Source organism: Porites lutea, chromosome 5 (genome assembly GCF_958299795.1).
Source record: "Porites lutea chromosome 5, jaPorLute2.1, whole genome shotgun sequence".
NCBI classification, from domain to species: domain Eukaryota; kingdom Metazoa; phylum Cnidaria; class Anthozoa; order Scleractinia; family Poritidae; genus Porites; species Porites lutea.
In genome coordinates this window covers 7,281,015-7,298,514 of record NC_133205.1, presented here as the reverse complement: position 1 = coordinate 7,298,514, position 17,500 = coordinate 7,281,015, and the positions used below count along the sequence as shown (strand labels likewise).

The window sequence follows — 17,500 nt, the reverse complement described above, 5'->3', positions numbered from 1 at the left end:
TCTTGTGTGTCACCAGTTACTATGTCTTCCTTATCAACTCTGTAGTAATCAACTGTTGAAGCTAACAAAACACAGAATCAGTGCCATAAAAGAAAAAATACAATAATGGGGGGAGGGGAGTACTCCCTATAATGGCCTATATGGGGAAGCTCCGCCCAAAGGGGGTTTACGTTTTTCAGGCTTCAGGCATATGGAAGGATTGGGATTTCACTTGTTAAAGTATATGAAAGGGTAGGGACATCTGTCATTTTGGTCGGTAAAAAGGCACAAAAGGGCTAACAGATGCATTTTATAGCTGAGAAGATGGTACATGTACAATGAGTGCATTTACAGCAGTTGAAAGGGATGCAAAGTTCTAAACTACAACCCTGGTCAAAACTCTTGGGACACTAACGCAATAGCTTGTCAAATTGAGACATCTTGCCTCCCCCCTTCCCCCTCGGTGCAATGTTGACGTTATGCATTCAATTTTTAATTCAACACAATCAACACTGCTTGGGGGAGAGGGGGACAGCAGAAATAGTCCATTATAACAACATCGCCAAGCTTTTTTAAGAGGTCGAATATGAGTTAATTTAGCAAAGTGCGTCTTTGTGCCTAATTTCCTCAAGTGTCCCAAGACGTTTTGACCAGGGTTGTAGGTATGTGAAAGGGGTACCATTTGCCAATAGAAGGTGTACGAAAGGGGCACCTTTTCTGTCAAAAATGGTATATAAATGGGGATTAGGGGTCAGACCACAGGGCAGCGCCTCCCCATATAAAACACTGAGTACCACCCCCACAGGTACAGTCAAAACTACTCTGAGCAGACACCCTCATTTTAAGCAGAAAAGAAGAAAAAGTTTCTTTCACCCTTTAAGCCCCAAGATCCACATACCAATTCTCCAGACTAATCCCTATACATTTCATTACAGAAAATTTTAGTTGAGAAACTTTGACAAAAGATCAAAGTATTTTCCCTTCTCATAAACTTTCTCTTGATTATCTATTGCTATTTTTAGGAAAAACTTAATTTTGGTCACTCTTGAGAGCATCAGCTGTATATGTTATCTTATCTTGGCCTAGAATTACCTTCTCCATCAACGTCAGCATTGTAGTTGTCCTCTTCAGCAGATGTTCCGTTGTGCTGTCTAGTGAGGGAAATGAGAAAAATTCTCTTGTTATCAACCAACGTAATTACATGTACCAGTATCTTACTTCTTTGAAACATACTCTTGAATACAATAAACTTCATTTCTTTATCATAATATTATGCTACACATTTAAGTAGCACTGAAACAATACAATGATATGGGTAGCATAGAATAGTAACAACAGTTTAAATTTTACATGTACCTTTTGTCATCTGAAGGATGAACTGTTAGTAAACCGATTTAAAATTAAAATGTAATGAATGTAAGGATCAAACTGTTTAATAAGATTCTGTAGATCTTACTATTATTGAATATGTTAAAAAATGTTTATCATTTACATTTACATTTTATAAATACCTTTTCTTTGTTTTATGCTTTTTGGATCTCAATTTATTTGGATCTCTAGGGCCATCATATCCTTCATACTCGGGACTATACTCCTCGCCATCGATAACATCTCTAGAACCTTAAAAATATTAAAATAAAATACTCAATAAAACTTTCAAAAAGTAAGGGGTAAAATCAGTAAAAACTACCCATAGGGACTCTCATGTCACTTACTTATGGCCTATCAGATTTTTTTTTCATTATGATAGAAAGACTTGGCCTATAAAGTTTCATGCCTCTTAAAGGAACATCCCAAGAAAATTGTCATGACCAGCACTGTGTAGGAATATTATATCCATAATACCCAGACAAGGACATGTCTATGACCACCCATCCTTTGAACCCAGACAATTAGGGTAAAAGGGACGAATTACTGCAAATCCTCTATTAAGCCCCCTCTCTCTAATAAGCCCTACCTTTCCAGGGGAACAAAGTTAATAAGCCCCCCTCCCCTCCCCTTATTATTCTTCACTAATAAATGATAGACTGTAGTGATCAATAATTACGACTGTAAAACTTTGTGTGGACTGATCCAGGAAGGTTTATTCACCAGCTGGAAGTACTTGTAGATTTGTTTTTCTTTCTCAGCCACATGAACTCAGACCATTGTACTTATGCTTTTCCACTTTGCATTCTAGTTTTTTTTATAGAGAACTGGTACCTTTGTCTGCAGTGCTAAGTTAAAAAGGAAAAATAAGGCCCTGTCTCTATTAAGCCGCCCCTCAAATGTAATTGAAATAAATAAGCCCCCTGGGGGGCTTAATAGAGGATTTACCGTATATATATAAAAAATGGAGCATATATAATATTCTATCCAAATGTTTATCTCACTTTAGCTTTAGAAAGACCATAAACACAACTAATAAAAACAACACATGGCTTGGTTCATGATTGTTGAACACAGTTCAATAAACTGGAGACTCTTTCACTGCAATTTCTGTCTCACAATTTTTTTCTACATGCTTTGGCAACAAAATTTATTACAGCTTGGAGCAGTGTCCAAGGTTAGTTACCATGGCAACTCATATACTCTGTTAACAGCTAACCTTAGATAGCAGCTAACTGGGCTTGGTCAACTCTGTCTTAAGTCTTGGCAATAATACTATTTATTTTTTTAAAATTAATAATTATATTATTTTATGTGCCACATAATAATGGATAATTGGTGAGGAGACCTGACAGAAACTATAGGAGCTTACGAGAGGTTAGGCCTCCATGAACAACCGACTATAGCTGTTTTCATCAAGTGAAGCAAAAGATGGTGTGAAGTTAAAGGAGGATTTAAGATCAGTTTCCATATTTACTTATTAATTTAATCACTACTATTTTTTTTAAATGAGGAGTCGGATCTAGAGTTGATGACTTCCTTGTCAAATGAATAAAAAAACTTGAGTCCTTGAAGAAAAACTGATAACATCTTACCCATCTCTGCAAACAGCAGAAGCTACTGTAGATATTATGATAAAAACGGATTGTTAGTACTAGCCTTGATTCCTTTTTCTTCTTGGTCTTCTCCTTGCTGGACTCATGTTTTCATTATCTGCCATTCCTTCATCATCATCTCTGTCAATCATTTCAGCACTAGCTGACCTCCTGGTCTGTCGCACCCCAGGGGGAGGACGCTTATATTTTTTCCTGTCAGGCATGTCAAGAGTGCTTGATTCCATTTCATCATACAATGCATCTCCTACAAAAGGTAACATAGGCATTTTTCTTATTTGTGAGTTCTTGACATTGTAACCTTATTCCTTAAAAGCCAATTTAGATAGTACGATTTTTGCTTACAACTGTGGTGCACGACTAGCATGCGTCACGTCTTCACGACGGATCGTGTCAAGTAAATTAGACCCACAACATTTGAATGACACATTGTGGATGTCCTAAGCAAAATTGTGCACGTGTGGATGGTTGAAAGTCCTGATGTATGCTACATGCAGTCGCGCATGATAATCGTAAGCAAAAAACGCACCGTCTAAATCGGCCTGAAGGTTGCCCATTGTCCCATATCCAGAACAAATTCTCCAGACTGTTCTCTATACATTTTTTTGAAGAATATTAGTTGAGAGAATTTGATAAAAGATCAAAGTGAAAAATGGCCGTGGAAGCCTGAAACTTGTATCAAAGATGGCTTTCAAGAAATGGAACACAAATTTCTTTTGGAAAATTCTGTCCGGAAAAACAGGACTACCTTTTTAGAAATTCTGTTGCCCCTGGATATTCTCTGCAAGACTGATCTGAAAAGTGGTATTCCTTTTACTTTTCAGCTGGATTTTTCAGAAACGTTTTAAAATGGTAAACAACCTGAGAGTCCCAGTTGCAACTAGCTACCTTCCCACATGTACACTTCCATTTTTTTCTGAACCCCCCTGGTGGATGAGCAGATTCCTACCACCTCGCTTTTTGTCGGAACCCTTTGAAAAATACCTTTCCTTACCCCCTCTTTTTTTGTTGGTTGCTTTGAAAACGGATTCCTACTACTTGTCTGCCGAGGATACTCATTCATCGGGGGGGGGGGGGGGGGGGTGCTGGGATCGGAATAAAAATGCAAAGTCCCCACTCCCCCCTGCAAGGTCAGGCAACCGGAGATGTTCCTAGTCGTCAAATATCTATTCTTTCCTGCACAATTTTCTTGCTGAAAAAAACTAAAAATTCGAACCTTAGTTGTATACTTATTCACCATTTTCGAGTCTTGATCTCCTTCTTGTTCTTCTCGAGCGGTTTCTCCTGTCAACAGAAGATTGTTGAATGCCTTCCTGATCACCTGAGTTATTAGATGCACTACGAGGAACGCTGACTTTTTCTCCATCTACAATCTCTTGCAAAGGAATTCTTTCTGGTACGGAACTTGGCGACTCTACGCCCTCATTTGTGTGGTCCTCTGGAAATTCCCTTGACATTCGTTTCTTGCGTCGTCTTTGACGCTGAGCTGGGTCTCTACTCGTGGTAGTATTTTCATGTTCTGCCATATTTCAAGCTGTTAAAATTTACCGCAACATACCAGATTTATGATATAAATGTAGTCATAGTGGCTGGATACCACAAAAGATTAACTTTCGGCTGATCTGATCGCTCAAAACATTCATCGACAGCTGAATGAGCGTTTGTTTTGTCGCTATTTTGAATGACCGCGCGCATTCCAAGATACCTGGGTTCAAGGCACTGTATTGAGCATAATCTTCACGAACTACCTCTGACAAAATTATACTAAGGGCTCGTAAAGAAAATTGAGCATAATCTTTCGAGGAATACCACTATCTGGTATAAACTACAGGCTCACTTTGAAAGCGCATATCAGTTGAACAAACAACCGCTGCAGAAGCTGTCTTCTTTGCCACGTGGAGGAATGTGAAAAATTTCCTCTCGGTTGAATGCATTGAAGCTTCATTTAGGGCCCAGAAACATCGCCCATCAAACATGAAGACGGTGCTGATGGTAGCAGAGAAGCCCTCTTTAGCGCAATCAATCGCCAAGTTCCTCTCCAAGGGGCAGATGTCCACAAGGAAAGGCCTTAATGGTGTTTGTTCAGTACACGAGTACAATGGACAGTTTAACAAAGAACCGGCAAGATTTAAAATGACCTCTGTCTGCGGCCACGTAATGACCTTGGATTTTCATCACAAGTTCAACAACTGGGATGCTGTAAATCCCCGGGAGCTGTTTACAGCTACCACGTTGAAGAAGGAAGCCAACGAAAAACTACAAATTCCGAGGTTTTTACAGCACGAGGGGAAAGGGGTAGATTACATCGTTTTGTGGTTGGATTGTGACAAAGAAGGGGAAAACATCTGTTTTGAGGTGCTTGATTGTGTCAAGCCAGTCATGAACAAACGGTCAGGATCTAAAACTGTCTACCGTGCAAAGTTTTCTGCAATTACTGAAACTGATATTTGTAGTGCTATGCATCGCCTGAGTGAGCCCAACAGAAATGAAGCAAGGTCTGTAGATGCTAGGCAGGAGCTGGACCTGAGAATTGGTTGTGCTTTCACACGATTTCAGACTAAGTACTTCCAAGGCAAATATGGTGACCTGGATAGTGCGTTGATATCGTATGGCCCTTGCCAAACTCCTACTCTTGGTTTCTGTGTTGAGCGGCACGACCAGATACAGTCATTCAAGCCTGAAACATACTGGGTTTTGAAGCCACAGGTACGGCACCCAAGTGGTCAAACAATGCATCTTGAGTGGGATAGAGTGAGACTGTTTGACAAGGAGGTGGCCTCTATGTTTCAGAGAGCTGTCCAATCTTCAAAATCTGCAGCTGTGATTGGTGTTTCAAAAAAGGAAAAAGCAAAGCAGAGACCTATCGCACTAAACACTGTGGAAATGCTTCGTATGGCTTCTTCAGGACTTAACATGGGACCACAGCACTGCATGCAGATAGCAGAGAGGCTTTATACTCAGGGATACATAAGCTACCCAAGAACTGAAACCACCCATTATCCGGAGAATTTTGATCTCAAGGGAACTCTTAGACAGCAACAATCAAATTCTGTTTGGGGATCACTGGTACGTGAGCTTCTCGACGTGGGGATCAACAAGCCAAGAAAGGGGCATGACGCAGGGGACCATCCACCCATAACCCCTATGAAACCAGCAAGTGAGGCAGAGTTGGGAGGGGATTCATGGAGGCTGTATGAATTTATCACGAGAACCTTTATTGCCAGCATCAGCTATGACTGCAAATATTTACAAACAACTGTGAAATTTGCTGTTGATCTTGAAACTTTTTCATTCAGTGGGAAGACTGTGACCAGCCCTGGCTTCACTTCCGTCATGCATTGGCAAGCCATTTCCAGTGATGAGCGCATGCCACAGTGTCACAAGGATGATGTGTATGAAATTGTAGAAGTGAAGCTTGAGGAACGTCAGACATCTCCTCCTGATTACCTTACGGAGAGTGAGCTGATTTCATTGATGGAGAAACATGGGATTGGCACGGATGCAAGCATTTCTGTTCATATCAACAATGTTTGTGAGAGGAACTATGTTCGTGTGTTGAGCGGTAGACGTCTTCAGCCCACCCCTTTGGGAATTGTACTGGTACATGGTTACCAGAAAATTGATTCTCAACTTGTTCTTCCAACAATGCGCTCAGCCGTTGAGCAACAGCTGAACCTAATTGCGCAGGGTAAGGTGGACTTTGACTCTGTTTTGCAGCATGCTCTGAGCATCTTCACTAGAAAGTTTGTTTACTTTGTGCAAACTGTGACCAGCATGGATGAGCTGTTTGAAGTTTCCTTCACTCCACTGAAAGATACAGGGAAACCTCTGTCCAGATGCGGCAAATGCAACCGGTACATGAAGTTAATCAACGCCAAGCCAACTCGCCTACACTGCGCTCAGTGTGACGAGACTTACAGTCTTCCTCAAAATGGTAGCATCAAACTTTTTAAGGAACTTAGATGTCCCTTGGATGAGTTTGAGTTGGTGGTATGGTCCACTGGGGGTAAAGGAAAGAGTACCCCAGTTTGTCCTTACTGTTACAATCATCCACCCTTTCCTGATATGAGGAAAGGCATGGGCTGTAATCAATGTACACACCCAACATGTGCCCATTCTGAGGCCAATCTTGGAATTGCCGACTGCACAGAATGTGACAGTGGAAGCCTTGTTCTTGATGCTACGTCCGCTCCCAAGTGGAAATTGGCCTGTAACAAGTGTAATCTTGTCATTCATGTTTTTGAAGATGCATTCCGTGTGAGTGCCACTGATCAAGAGTGTGACTGCGGAACAACTCTTCTGAATGTTGATTTCAATCGTTCCAAGTCACCTTTGGCTGGGGATAAAACTCAGCATCAAGGCTGTCTCTTCTGTGATCCAGTTCTCTCCCCGCTGGTCAAGATGTCACATGCTGCTTCAAAGCACCCTATGTACCGAGGAGGGAGGGGTAGGGGTGGGCGTCGTGGCAGGGGTGGCAGAAGAGGCAAGGGTAGAGGACGGCCAAAGGACAAGATGTCTCAACTGGCCTCTTACTTTGTCTGACTTCTCAATTTTGTGAAGAATTTCTTAACTTATTTTCCTGGTCTTTTTCTTTGGAATAGCATATACATCATACTATTTTTATCGTTGGTCTCAAAAGTCTCTTTATTTTGAACCCATTATCTCCTGTGGAGAATCACAAGAGACAAAGAGTCACAATTCTGCACCTTGCTTTGAAGTGATGCTCCACTTGTGTTTTTCAAGTAAGGGCGTGCTGAGATCAATGGTAGTAGGTGCTGAATCAATGTATAGTTCATATCTTAGTTTTAATCCGATGTGATCATGTGTATCCAATGTTTAGCACATTTATAGCCCCAAAATACCTTTTTTGTTGCTTGTATGTGTTTTTACTGTGAAATTCACAGAAGGTGAACGCCAGAAATATTCATGTATCATTTTGTTGGAAGTAATATATCAAGCATTAGATGTAGTGTTTCATCACCAGGTGAAACACCAAGAGGAGAGTTGAAAATACGACGTGCAGCAGAGTATTTGTGAAAAACTTCGAGGTATTTTATCTGGTGATGAAACAATGTGTTGAATGCTTGATATTACTTCTCAAACAAAACAACTTTAGAAGGAGAAATTAAGGATGCAAAAATGAGCACTTTTTTGTCTAATTTCCAAACACTCGTTAAACATTAATTTCCTTTGTATTTTCTTCATGAATTATTAATGAGATTGGAAAGGAAAAAGGTATTGAAAAAGGTAAGAGAAAACTGAACCCCAAAAAGCATCGTTATTTAGCTTGTGGTTTGGAGGTTTGCTTACATGTTCTGATCTTTACTGTGATAAGTCAATACCAATCAACATTCCTGTAATATTTCAGGCATTCACAGTTTTCTGAGTTTGACAGTAGGCATGCATGTAACAAGCTGTACTCAGAAGTCAATGACACAAGCTCTTAACATCATGTTTTACTGAGTGCAATCACAGCCTATTCTTCCATCCATTATCTAAGCAAGTTCAGTTTGGTTGTGCATGATTGAAAATATGGATTATCACAAATTTGAATGCTATTTAAAAGAATACTATATTCACCTGTTATAATCTATTTTTTTTGTTCTTTATGTGAGGGTTCTGGGAAATATTGCAGGCTCCTTACATAATTTAGGAAGTTTGAGAAAAATGATGGCAACAATGAGAATGTCTTAAAGACTCCAAATTCATTTTATGTAAATGATTTGAAAGTGGTGTTTTCACTTCCATAGCCATGGTAATAATTGTTGCTAAACTTCCATGGTTAGAGCTATATATACATTGTCACAGTTTCCTATAAATCATATTCATTATTTTTTAGTGTTTTTGTTCAGTTAAAGATTTTTTATGGTGTAGTTCACTAAATACCTATAGTAATATTATTAAAATTTTATATTCTAAATTTACTATTTAATTATTTAATTTATTGGATTTTTTTCCTGTTAGGAACTGGTATTACATATGGTACTAGTTTTCAATTTCCTTTAACATCTGAATCTACATTAGATTTTGATGTTGGTAGTCAGCAAAAATGTCTTATTATGCTACAATGTTTTCCCTTCCAGTTGTTTTTCCTCACAGCTGTTTTTTATAGGGTCATCACGCAACGCTCCTCCCCATGAAGGAGACTAATAACGTACATCAATTGACCCCTTTTCACAAATATATAGCCATCTTCACATTTTGAAGTACCGTAAAATTCCGAAAATAAGCCCCTCCATGTATAAACCCCTCCATATTTTAAGCCCCCCAAAATCATGCGGCAAAAAACCCTCCTTTAAATCGCCTCTCCGAATATAAGCCCCCCGGGGGACTTGTACTTGGAATTTGCCCTCAAATACAAAGTAAAACAAAGCAAAAATGGTGAATTCCCTTCCCACTACAAACTAGCTCAATCAATTTTAAAACACAAATTTTCCCTCCATAGATAAGCCCCTCCAAAAATAAGCCCCTCAAAAAGGGCGTTTGAAAAATATAAGCCCTGGGCTTATTTTTGGAATTTTTACGGTATCTGCTAGTGTAAAGCATTTAACCCTCTAAGCTCCAATATCCCCATACAAATTCTCCTAACAGATCTCCATACATTTCCTTTAAAGAATTTGTAAAGAGAATTTGTTTAAGATCAAAACATTTTCCTTTAGGTGATCATGTTATTAATTCACATGACCTGTTCTCTTGACCATGTCTTTACAGTGTTAAAAGAAAATTGATGTTGACCACCATGGGACGTTTAACGTTAATGAGAGTACGTTAATGAGAGTAGCAAAAAGAAGTAACAATTCATAAGAAAATAGTTAGCACTGCTATAAAAATGGTAAAACACTGTTAAAGCTGCTGTAGGAAAAATCTCAAGATTTACATGTATATCCACAAAGTAATGAGAAGAATATTCTGAGAGACTGTACTGTTATGTCTAAATTTATTGATTAAATGAGTTATTTACCGATGGTTTCACATCCATTGTAGTGGTTGCTTTTGTCATATAAAAATTATGATGACCAGGCCTAAATTTTAGTGAGGTCCTCTTAGGGGGAGGGGATGTATGTCCTTAGTCCAAATTTCAAATATGTTTGTTTCGTGTTGTGAGGAGTATGCCATGTCCCTGTTGATATTACCCTGCTAACAGAGTCGCTTTGATCTTTCCTAGATAAGTCGGGAAAGAGGAAGGCGCCTTCCTTTCTTTCCTGACTTATCTAGAAAAAATCGAAGCGACTCTGCTGGCAGGGTATGTCGGTATTTGACCCATGTTTATATTGTTTGTTGCCATTCCATCTACTGTTGGTTCCATCTAAGTGTGGACACGACAAAAAAACATGTTCTAATAGAGTGCCAGACATGACATGTTTTGCCACCAAACATTTGAAGTTTGACAGCTGTTAAAGCAAACAGCTGTTGCACCAATTAAGGGTAATTTATTTATAGGTTTTGATTAGCACATTCTGCTCATATATTTTTTTCAACTTTCAGGCTTATTTCACGCTCAGTAACAGCACACTTGTCTCCAGAAATTATTGTTAACGTCTAAAAATTCTTGCAAAGAATATTTTGTTGTACAAAAACAAATCAAGTCGACAACAGCCATGTATTCCAAACTTCAAATGTTTGGCGGCAAAACATTTCATGTTTGCACCCAATGAGAACATGTAATTTCCTCAAATGTACATGCGTAGATGCAACCGATGGTAGTCTTATGTTGCTGGTTCAAGACCAGGTTACTTGTCAAAATGTTACGCTAACGGGGCCTTTTAGTGGCTCTGTGGCCCTCTCTTAAACCTTGCCACACTACAGTATGGCACTGCCTTAAGGTGAAGCAGCCATTTGCATGCTTATTGATCTGAACTAAGTCAGAAAGCATACTCTGATCAGTGGCGGATTTCAGATCCCAAAGAAAGTGGGGACCCCATTCATCAAGTCCCTGAATTAAGAGATAAGACTGGCCTAAAAAATATTTTTTCTTGGCCCCACAGACCTCCCTTTTGCCTAAAAATATGGTGCCCCCCCCCCCCCCCCCCCGCAAGGCCACTCAGGCCCTTCCCCTTAATCCACCACAGCTGGCAAGTGACAAAACCTACACACCCCATCATGGCACTGATGGCAGTGAGCAAATCCCCACCTTAGTTCATGAACACTAGAGTTACTTGCATTCCAATGGATGAATCAAAAAGGAGAAAAAGGAAGGGGATGGGAAAGACAGCCCATCTTTGCATTCAGCCTTACCTCTCTCCTCCACAATAATTCTTCTTTCTACTCCGGTCTCCCTCTGCTTTCAACATCAAAGATGGGGGCTAAACAAGAAAATAGTGTTCTTGACCCCAAAAAGTATGCCTTCACTGCAGGCTACTTTTCTTGTTGTAGTTTTCTCCCCTGGACAAGTTCTGCTTGCTAATAGAGAGGACAAGTTGTTAAGTCATATTGCCAAGGTGGCAAAATTTATCTCAAGAATCTGTTACCATGGCAATGTGATGTCACCCTTCTCTTCTTGAAATAAATCATAAATGAACTGTGGAAATGAAATGAAAATGAAGAAATGATCGTCGCAGTGAATGCAATTTATGCAATTGTGTAAAGAAGCCTGAAAAAAATTCAGGACTTCAACGGGGTTTGAACCCGTGACCTCATGATTACCAGTGCGATGCTCTACCAACTGAGCTATGAAGCCACTGACGTTGGGAGCAGGTCAATTGTGGGTTCATATGTTCCTGTGAAAGAAATGAGTGTTGTTATTGGAAGGTGGTGGATTCTACAAAACAACAATAAGATAGTCTATTGACTGTATCTGTATGCCACCTGGTTTGTACTTGACATCACGGCAGCCATGTTGGTGGTAAAGAACAAAAGCATTACCCTCCTCTGGAAACTAAACTCTATTTTCATATAAATTCTTCGAGAAAAAATTCTATTGTTTTGACCCCCAACATGCCTGCCTGCCTTGTCATGTGGTCATATGTGTGGTTGCAAAACAAGAATAAAATAGTTTGATATTTTATTTGATAGAGACGGAAATTGGAACGCGAAAGAAGGTAGTCTAGAGACGGCTGACATTTCTCCTCTCGGCTCGCTTTGCTAGTCGATTTATTTATTTATATATTTTTTTTGCCGTTTCGCTACGATTTTCCAATTGTTTTCCACAGCGCCTAGTTCCAGGCTAGAAAGATGGTAAACCTGTGGTACTACCACGCGTTTCACTAGACACGCGGTTACCCAGCCACGCGCGTTACAGCAGGCCGTATGCTTGCATTTTTATGAAACCTCGAATTTTCCATAGCAATTAGTTTTAAATAATGTCCAGTGAGTTGGCAAACTTAGTTGATGACGATGCTAAGCTAAGCTCTCACGGTGACAAACGCAAAGAGAGCAAAATCTCCAATGGTAAAGTACAGGTGAGTTGACTTTGGTCATCAAAGCCATTTTGAAGGGACCGATTTTCACCTGTGTGATGTCGTGAAGTTAGGCACATTTCCTTGGATGTTATCGTACATTTTCTGCTATTTCCTCAGCATTATGACATTTCAGAAACGTTGTTGTGCTATCCGCTATTACGTACATTCTTTGAGCCTGACTTGGCTTGATTTTCAACATATCTGTGGCAATTGCCAATGAAGGGGAAGGAGTTTCTGGAATTTGAATATAATTCGGGCACCTGTAGAGTTTTCAAGTGACAATTGTCAAACTTTTCATGTGCTTTACACTGCGACTAAAATGTTGATGCCCGCTTATTCTATGACAGATTTTTTCGGTAGTTACTAAAATCTTGAGTCCATAATTTAAAAAAACTAAGGAATTAGCTCTGGCCTTCTGTTTTAGTTCCACAAATTAAATTTATAATTATATGCACTGCAAATGGAAACAGAGTATTTTAACCAATGAAGCAAAACTGAAAACAATAAATAATAATTCTACCTCTTAATTAAGCTAACTAGTGTGACTGCATTTAGACTTTATTTTCTTTGCATTACGTTGAATAGCAGGTTAGTATGTCACAGCGGTCTTATGAATCAAGCCTTTAATCTATGATGTATTCAAACTCGTACATTTTTGGCTTCTGTAAACACATAGAAAATGAAACGTCTGATATTATCTCCAGAGTGTACAGATCGTAAATGTATATGTTGTTTTTATGTGGATAATGGTGAATGCGCAAATTGTAACTAGTCTTATATATATAGACACAGCCTTAGACAGCCCCAATTCTGGGAAAAATGTATATATTAAACTAGAAATGACCGAAGGTCAGTGAGTACTGGTGATATAGATGGGAGGGATCCGAGGTTAAGTTTATATGGGTAGTTTAGGAATGGAAAGAAAATGCTGTTGAAGAAGACCAATTTAAAACCCACATGACAAAGTCATGCAAAGTAAGATAACTTGTTCAATTCAATCAGTCACAGAGCTTCTGGCCTCAGTTGTTCAAAAGCTGGATAGGGCTATCCACCAGGTAAAACTCTGTCCAGTGGATAAGTATTAGGGAAATCAATTGCGTTATTCACTGGATATCATTATCCACCGCCATCCACCTTTCAAGCAATTAGGGCCTGCATGATTTCAGTACCCGTAAGTCAAGGAAATTTATGAGTCAAACCATGGCAATATTGTAATTATCAAATTCACAGTATGTTGTTTGACTCTTAGCTCCAACTATCCTTAGTGGTTTTACATGTAGGTGTCTATAATTTCAAATGCTTTTCCCTATATCCCATTAAGGCACAGCCATCATCATCATCATTGCTTTATCCGAACCCAGTGATGCACGAGGCACAAACAAAAGCTTCTCCACAACAGTTGAATTTCTTGCACGCATTTTTGTAACCAACATGGTTTCGAGATGGCAGGTCATTTGCCCCTCCTAAAACATAAGCATCGGATTCTCTTTTTAAAAAATTCTGTCTGTGCCACTGAGGCTTTGGTAGCTCGTACTACTAATTCTGTAGATTTAAATATAGTAGGCAGATGGATGTCATGCAGCAAAACAAAATTCAATGTAAAAAGCATTTTATTAATTGTATTCCCAGGTAAAAGATTTACAAAACTGCAAAGAAAAACAACCACAGCTGGAGCAAAGAGAAAAAGAAACTGAAGCACCTTTCACAATGAATATAGAATTGAATTTTTTCTGGTTGATTTTGGTTGGCCTTTCATTTGGTACAAGAATGTGGCAACTGACTTCTCCTAAACATGTTATGTAAGTATAATATTATAGTTAATGGTACATGTTTATTATTTTGTTTAAATACTGGGGATCCCCACTACTTTACTGTTATTTTGAAGCCTGGTCATCACCTAGGGAGACGGTATAAGCATATAAGCATAGCGTGGTTCTCAATAGTGACACAAGTATAAGCATAAGCGTAGCATGGTCCTCACTAGCCATGCAAGCACGAGCATAAGCGAAAGAAGCTTCTGCGTTAGTGAGGATGGCCTTGACATATAAGCACAGGCATAAACACAAGAATATCAACTTATGCTTATGTTAAGGCCATCCTCTCTGGCACATAAACTTTTTGTGGGTGACAAGAGGAGCCCACAATCCTAATCTCCAGGTTGTTATTACGCATGCGTCGCATGTATGTAGCCAACATTCGTTGGGACTTCCACTAAGAATGAATGGAATGCACATAACGCAATGTGATCACGTGCGTTTGGACCTTCTATCACTTGTAATCTGATCATGCATGTTTTGACCATCTGTCACGTGAAACTTACGCAAAGTAAAGCGTTGGAGCCGCTCGATTGTTGTCACCCACACTCCATAACCTTTGGTTATATTTACTAGTTATGTTCATAATTATTCTCATGCTTGTGTTATGCTTATGCCTATGTTTGCATTGCTAGTGAGGACCAGGATTTAGACAAGTAAGAGGTCAAATCCCAAGGTCCTTGATTCAATTTTCCATTCAAACCACTTCCTGGATTTGTTTCTTGGTACATGTACAGTCAACTCTCTCTAAGACGGACACCTTTGGGACCGGCACTAAGTGTCTGTCGTAGAGAGGTGTCCATCTTATAGAGGTGTCCGTTAAGAGAGAGTCGACTGTACAGGTGTAGCTGTACAGTCAAACCCCGTTTTATGGACACCCACTTAATACTGACCCTCTTTATACTGACACCCTGTTAATACAGACACTTTCCTTGGCCCCCTTCAACGTCCGTACAGTGGAGCCTCAATATAACGAGGGGCCAAGGGACTGACATAATTATGTTTGCTATAAAGGGGTTTTGTTCTATTGAGGTTCTTTTCAATATAAAATACTATTGCTGGGGCTAGGCATATTATCGTTCATTATACAGAGTACTTTGTTATGTAGCAGCCCTTTAAATAAAGATTCCACTGTATTAACAGGGTTTCACTGTATTTCAACTCTTTCAATACTTCCTGCTTATAAATGGCCTGATTTGTCCCCTGCCTTTTCAGTTTTTAACCATGCTATGTTTCATTGATTTGTGACTGTTTGAGTAGAGTACCTAGATAGGGCTAGTATGATATTTAGGATAAATTATATATATTTTTTAATGGTTTGACATTCAGATTAAGGTTACCGGATACCTTCGGAGGCGTCCAATACGCGAGTAGTGTAGCGCATTCCAGTTAAACTCAAGGCTGCAGATTCCTAAAACCCTATATCAAATCAAAGCTTTTTAAACTGGCTTTCTTAATAATTAAAACCAACAGCTTTTTGAAAAAAATATTATGCACTGTTCATTTTTTTAGGATTTTTTAATGTGAACAACAGATTTAGCTTTCAAAAGCTAAAACTCAGATTTGTTCTTTGGGAAGTCAAACCCCCCCCCCCCCCCCCCCACAAAAAAAAAAAAATTAACTCCCTCGGAGTTATTGCTTCTTAAAGTGTCCCTTCTACGCAGAAAATATAAGATGAGAAAAAGGCAATTGAAAAATCCCACACTTCATAAACAAACTCTGCCCAAAAATACTTCTCAGGAAACTGGGCCAATCAGCGCTTGGATAAGATAACTTCTGTTCAATTTTAGCACACTTTCTGTTTTTAAATAGCTTTTGAGCCATGTTTGTGTTGTGGTCAATAGTGAGATCAACTTTTTTTCATGGCTGTGGAAATGAAAGACCACAAATCCAGCCACCTCTTGGTCAAAAGCAAACCAGCCGATAGAAAGAAAAGAAGAAAGGACAGTTCAGTGGCTTCCACTGACGCGAATATTAACATAGAGAGAGGATAATATAATTTTAACAGCGATGCAACTGATTGGGTAACCTGTAGCTTCCTTTTGTTTCAGGTCTAGTTTAGCTTACGTTTTTCTCTTACTACATTGGCAAATAACTGAGACCTGAATTATGATTTTTATGTACTGTTACCACTAGGCTGACTCTGACTACTCTGACTAAGTAAATGTAAAATGTGCCACTCAGCCTAGATGAGTGGTTCATAACGTCCTTTTTGAAAATGTTGTTATTTCTCAAATGCCTATCAAATATTTTTTGGAAAAAAAAAAAAGACGTTTCTATCCATTGCTTCTTTAATATTCTTCTGTCGTGCTGTTGTTCATTGAGATTCCCTTTTGCCCTTCACTTTGTGCCCTCTTTTGAAAAAAAAGATACTGCATCGAGTCGCTAACTAAAAGAAAAACATTCCTGATTATACATCCACCTCTCATGGAAATTCCCGCGAAAAACACCATAGGGCGGTCAATCAAACGAGTAATTTTTACTTCTGGTTCAAACAAAAAACCATCATTTCTCCATCAAAATTTACTCTTCTCCATTTTTTCTTTCTTTCTCATAAAGATCACACTAAAACCCTTACTATGAGCCAACAATAAAAATTTTAACATTTTTCATCTGAAGGTATCCGCTAACCTTTAATAAGTAAGTATGTAACTGTATTTAAGCAGCTGTCTACAAAATTGATTTCTCTTTTTGATCTTAACTTCACAGATTTGATGAAGTACATTTTGGCCAGTTCACAAATTTTTTCATGAGGAATCAGTTCTTCTTTGATGTTAATCCTCCACTAGGAAAGCTCATATTTGCATTAACAGGTAAAAACTTGGTTGTCACTAACAGCTGAAATAAGGAATGAAGTATAGATTGAAGTAAGAAAAATACTCTTGTACTGTGAACTGTAATCTTCAAGTTCCCTGGACTGGGCATTTCCCACAGCTGCTAGGAGCATGACCCCCAGCTTCTTTTGTAGGAACAAAAGGAAAATTACAATCAAAAGAAATCCCTTGCTGTTCAATTGGATCAATCAAGGTTTCTGGGAAACTGCCCACCTACCCCTCCCCTAAGCTATCATTTTAAGCTTATCATTAAGCTTATCATTTTCCCCTAAGTAAGAAGTAAGTGTTAATGTTACCTTAGGGGAGTGGTGGGTGGGTAGCTTCCCAGAAACCTTTCCCACCTACTGGTAATACTTTTATTGTATATATTACAGGACAAATTTGATTTCAGGTTAATTAAACCTAGGATGATTTTCAATTGCCTTCGTCCTGTAGCCCTAGGAGACAAAGGAAATAGAGAATCAACCTAGTAAGTTAACTGATTTTAACCTGAA

General features: G+C 39.0%; 3 protein-coding genes across 5 annotated transcripts in view; 2 read left to right on the top strand and 1 right to left on the bottom strand.

The window, feature by feature from the left end:
• LOC140938668 (transmembrane protein 237-like) overlaps positions 1 to 4,636 on the bottom strand; it is a 12,418-nt gene extending 7,782 nt beyond the window's left edge. The window contains exons 1-5 of one of the 2 annotated variants that reach the window (XM_073388163.1): positions 4,198 to 4,636; positions 3,007 to 3,207; positions 1,491 to 1,599; positions 1,072 to 1,133; positions 1 to 61 (exon numbers count right to left, since the gene is read on the bottom strand). The exon at positions 1 to 61 is cut by the window's left edge and continues 83 nt beyond it. In XM_073388163.1, coding sequence (XP_073244264.1) covers positions 1 to 61; positions 1,072 to 1,133; positions 1,491 to 1,599; positions 3,007 to 3,207; positions 4,198 to 4,486 — 722 coding nt within the window. In that variant the 5' untranslated portion in view covers positions 4,487 to 4,636. The remainder of the gene's footprint in view (positions 62 to 1,071; positions 1,134 to 1,490; positions 1,600 to 3,006; positions 3,208 to 4,197) is intronic. The other variant, XM_073388164.1, reaches the window with a different exon arrangement.
• Positions 4,637 to 4,819: 183 nt separating this feature from the next.
• On the top strand, positions 4,820 to 8,414 carry LOC140937320 (DNA topoisomerase 3-beta-1-like). Its single transcript, XM_073386864.1, has one exon. It carries the CDS (start codon positions 4,935 to 4,937, stop codon positions 7,500 to 7,502), a length of 2,568 nt encoding a protein of 855 aa, XP_073242965.1. The 5' UTR covers positions 4,820 to 4,934; the 3' UTR covers positions 7,503 to 8,414.
• A 3,789-nt stretch (positions 8,415 to 12,203) lies between these two features.
• Positions 12,204 to 17,500, top strand: part of LOC140936496 (protein O-mannosyl-transferase 1-like) — a 35,312-nt gene continuing 30,015 nt past the window's right edge. The window contains exons 1-3 of one of the 2 annotated variants that reach the window (XM_073385973.1): positions 12,204 to 12,358; positions 13,988 to 14,157; positions 16,882 to 16,985. In XM_073385973.1, coding sequence (XP_073242074.1) covers positions 12,260 to 12,358; positions 13,988 to 14,157; positions 16,882 to 16,985 — 373 coding nt within the window. In that variant the 5' untranslated portion in view covers positions 12,204 to 12,259. Of the gene's footprint in view, positions 12,359 to 13,987; positions 14,158 to 16,881; positions 16,986 to 17,500 lie in introns of those variants that run through there. The other variant, XM_073385974.1, reaches the window with a different exon arrangement.

Bases quoted from the DNA above. Each gene is read 5' to 3' on its own strand.
- LOC140937320 (XM_073386864.1), top strand. From the start codon at position 4,935: ATGAAGACGGTGCTGATGGTAGCAGAGAAGCCCTCTTTAGCGCAATCA.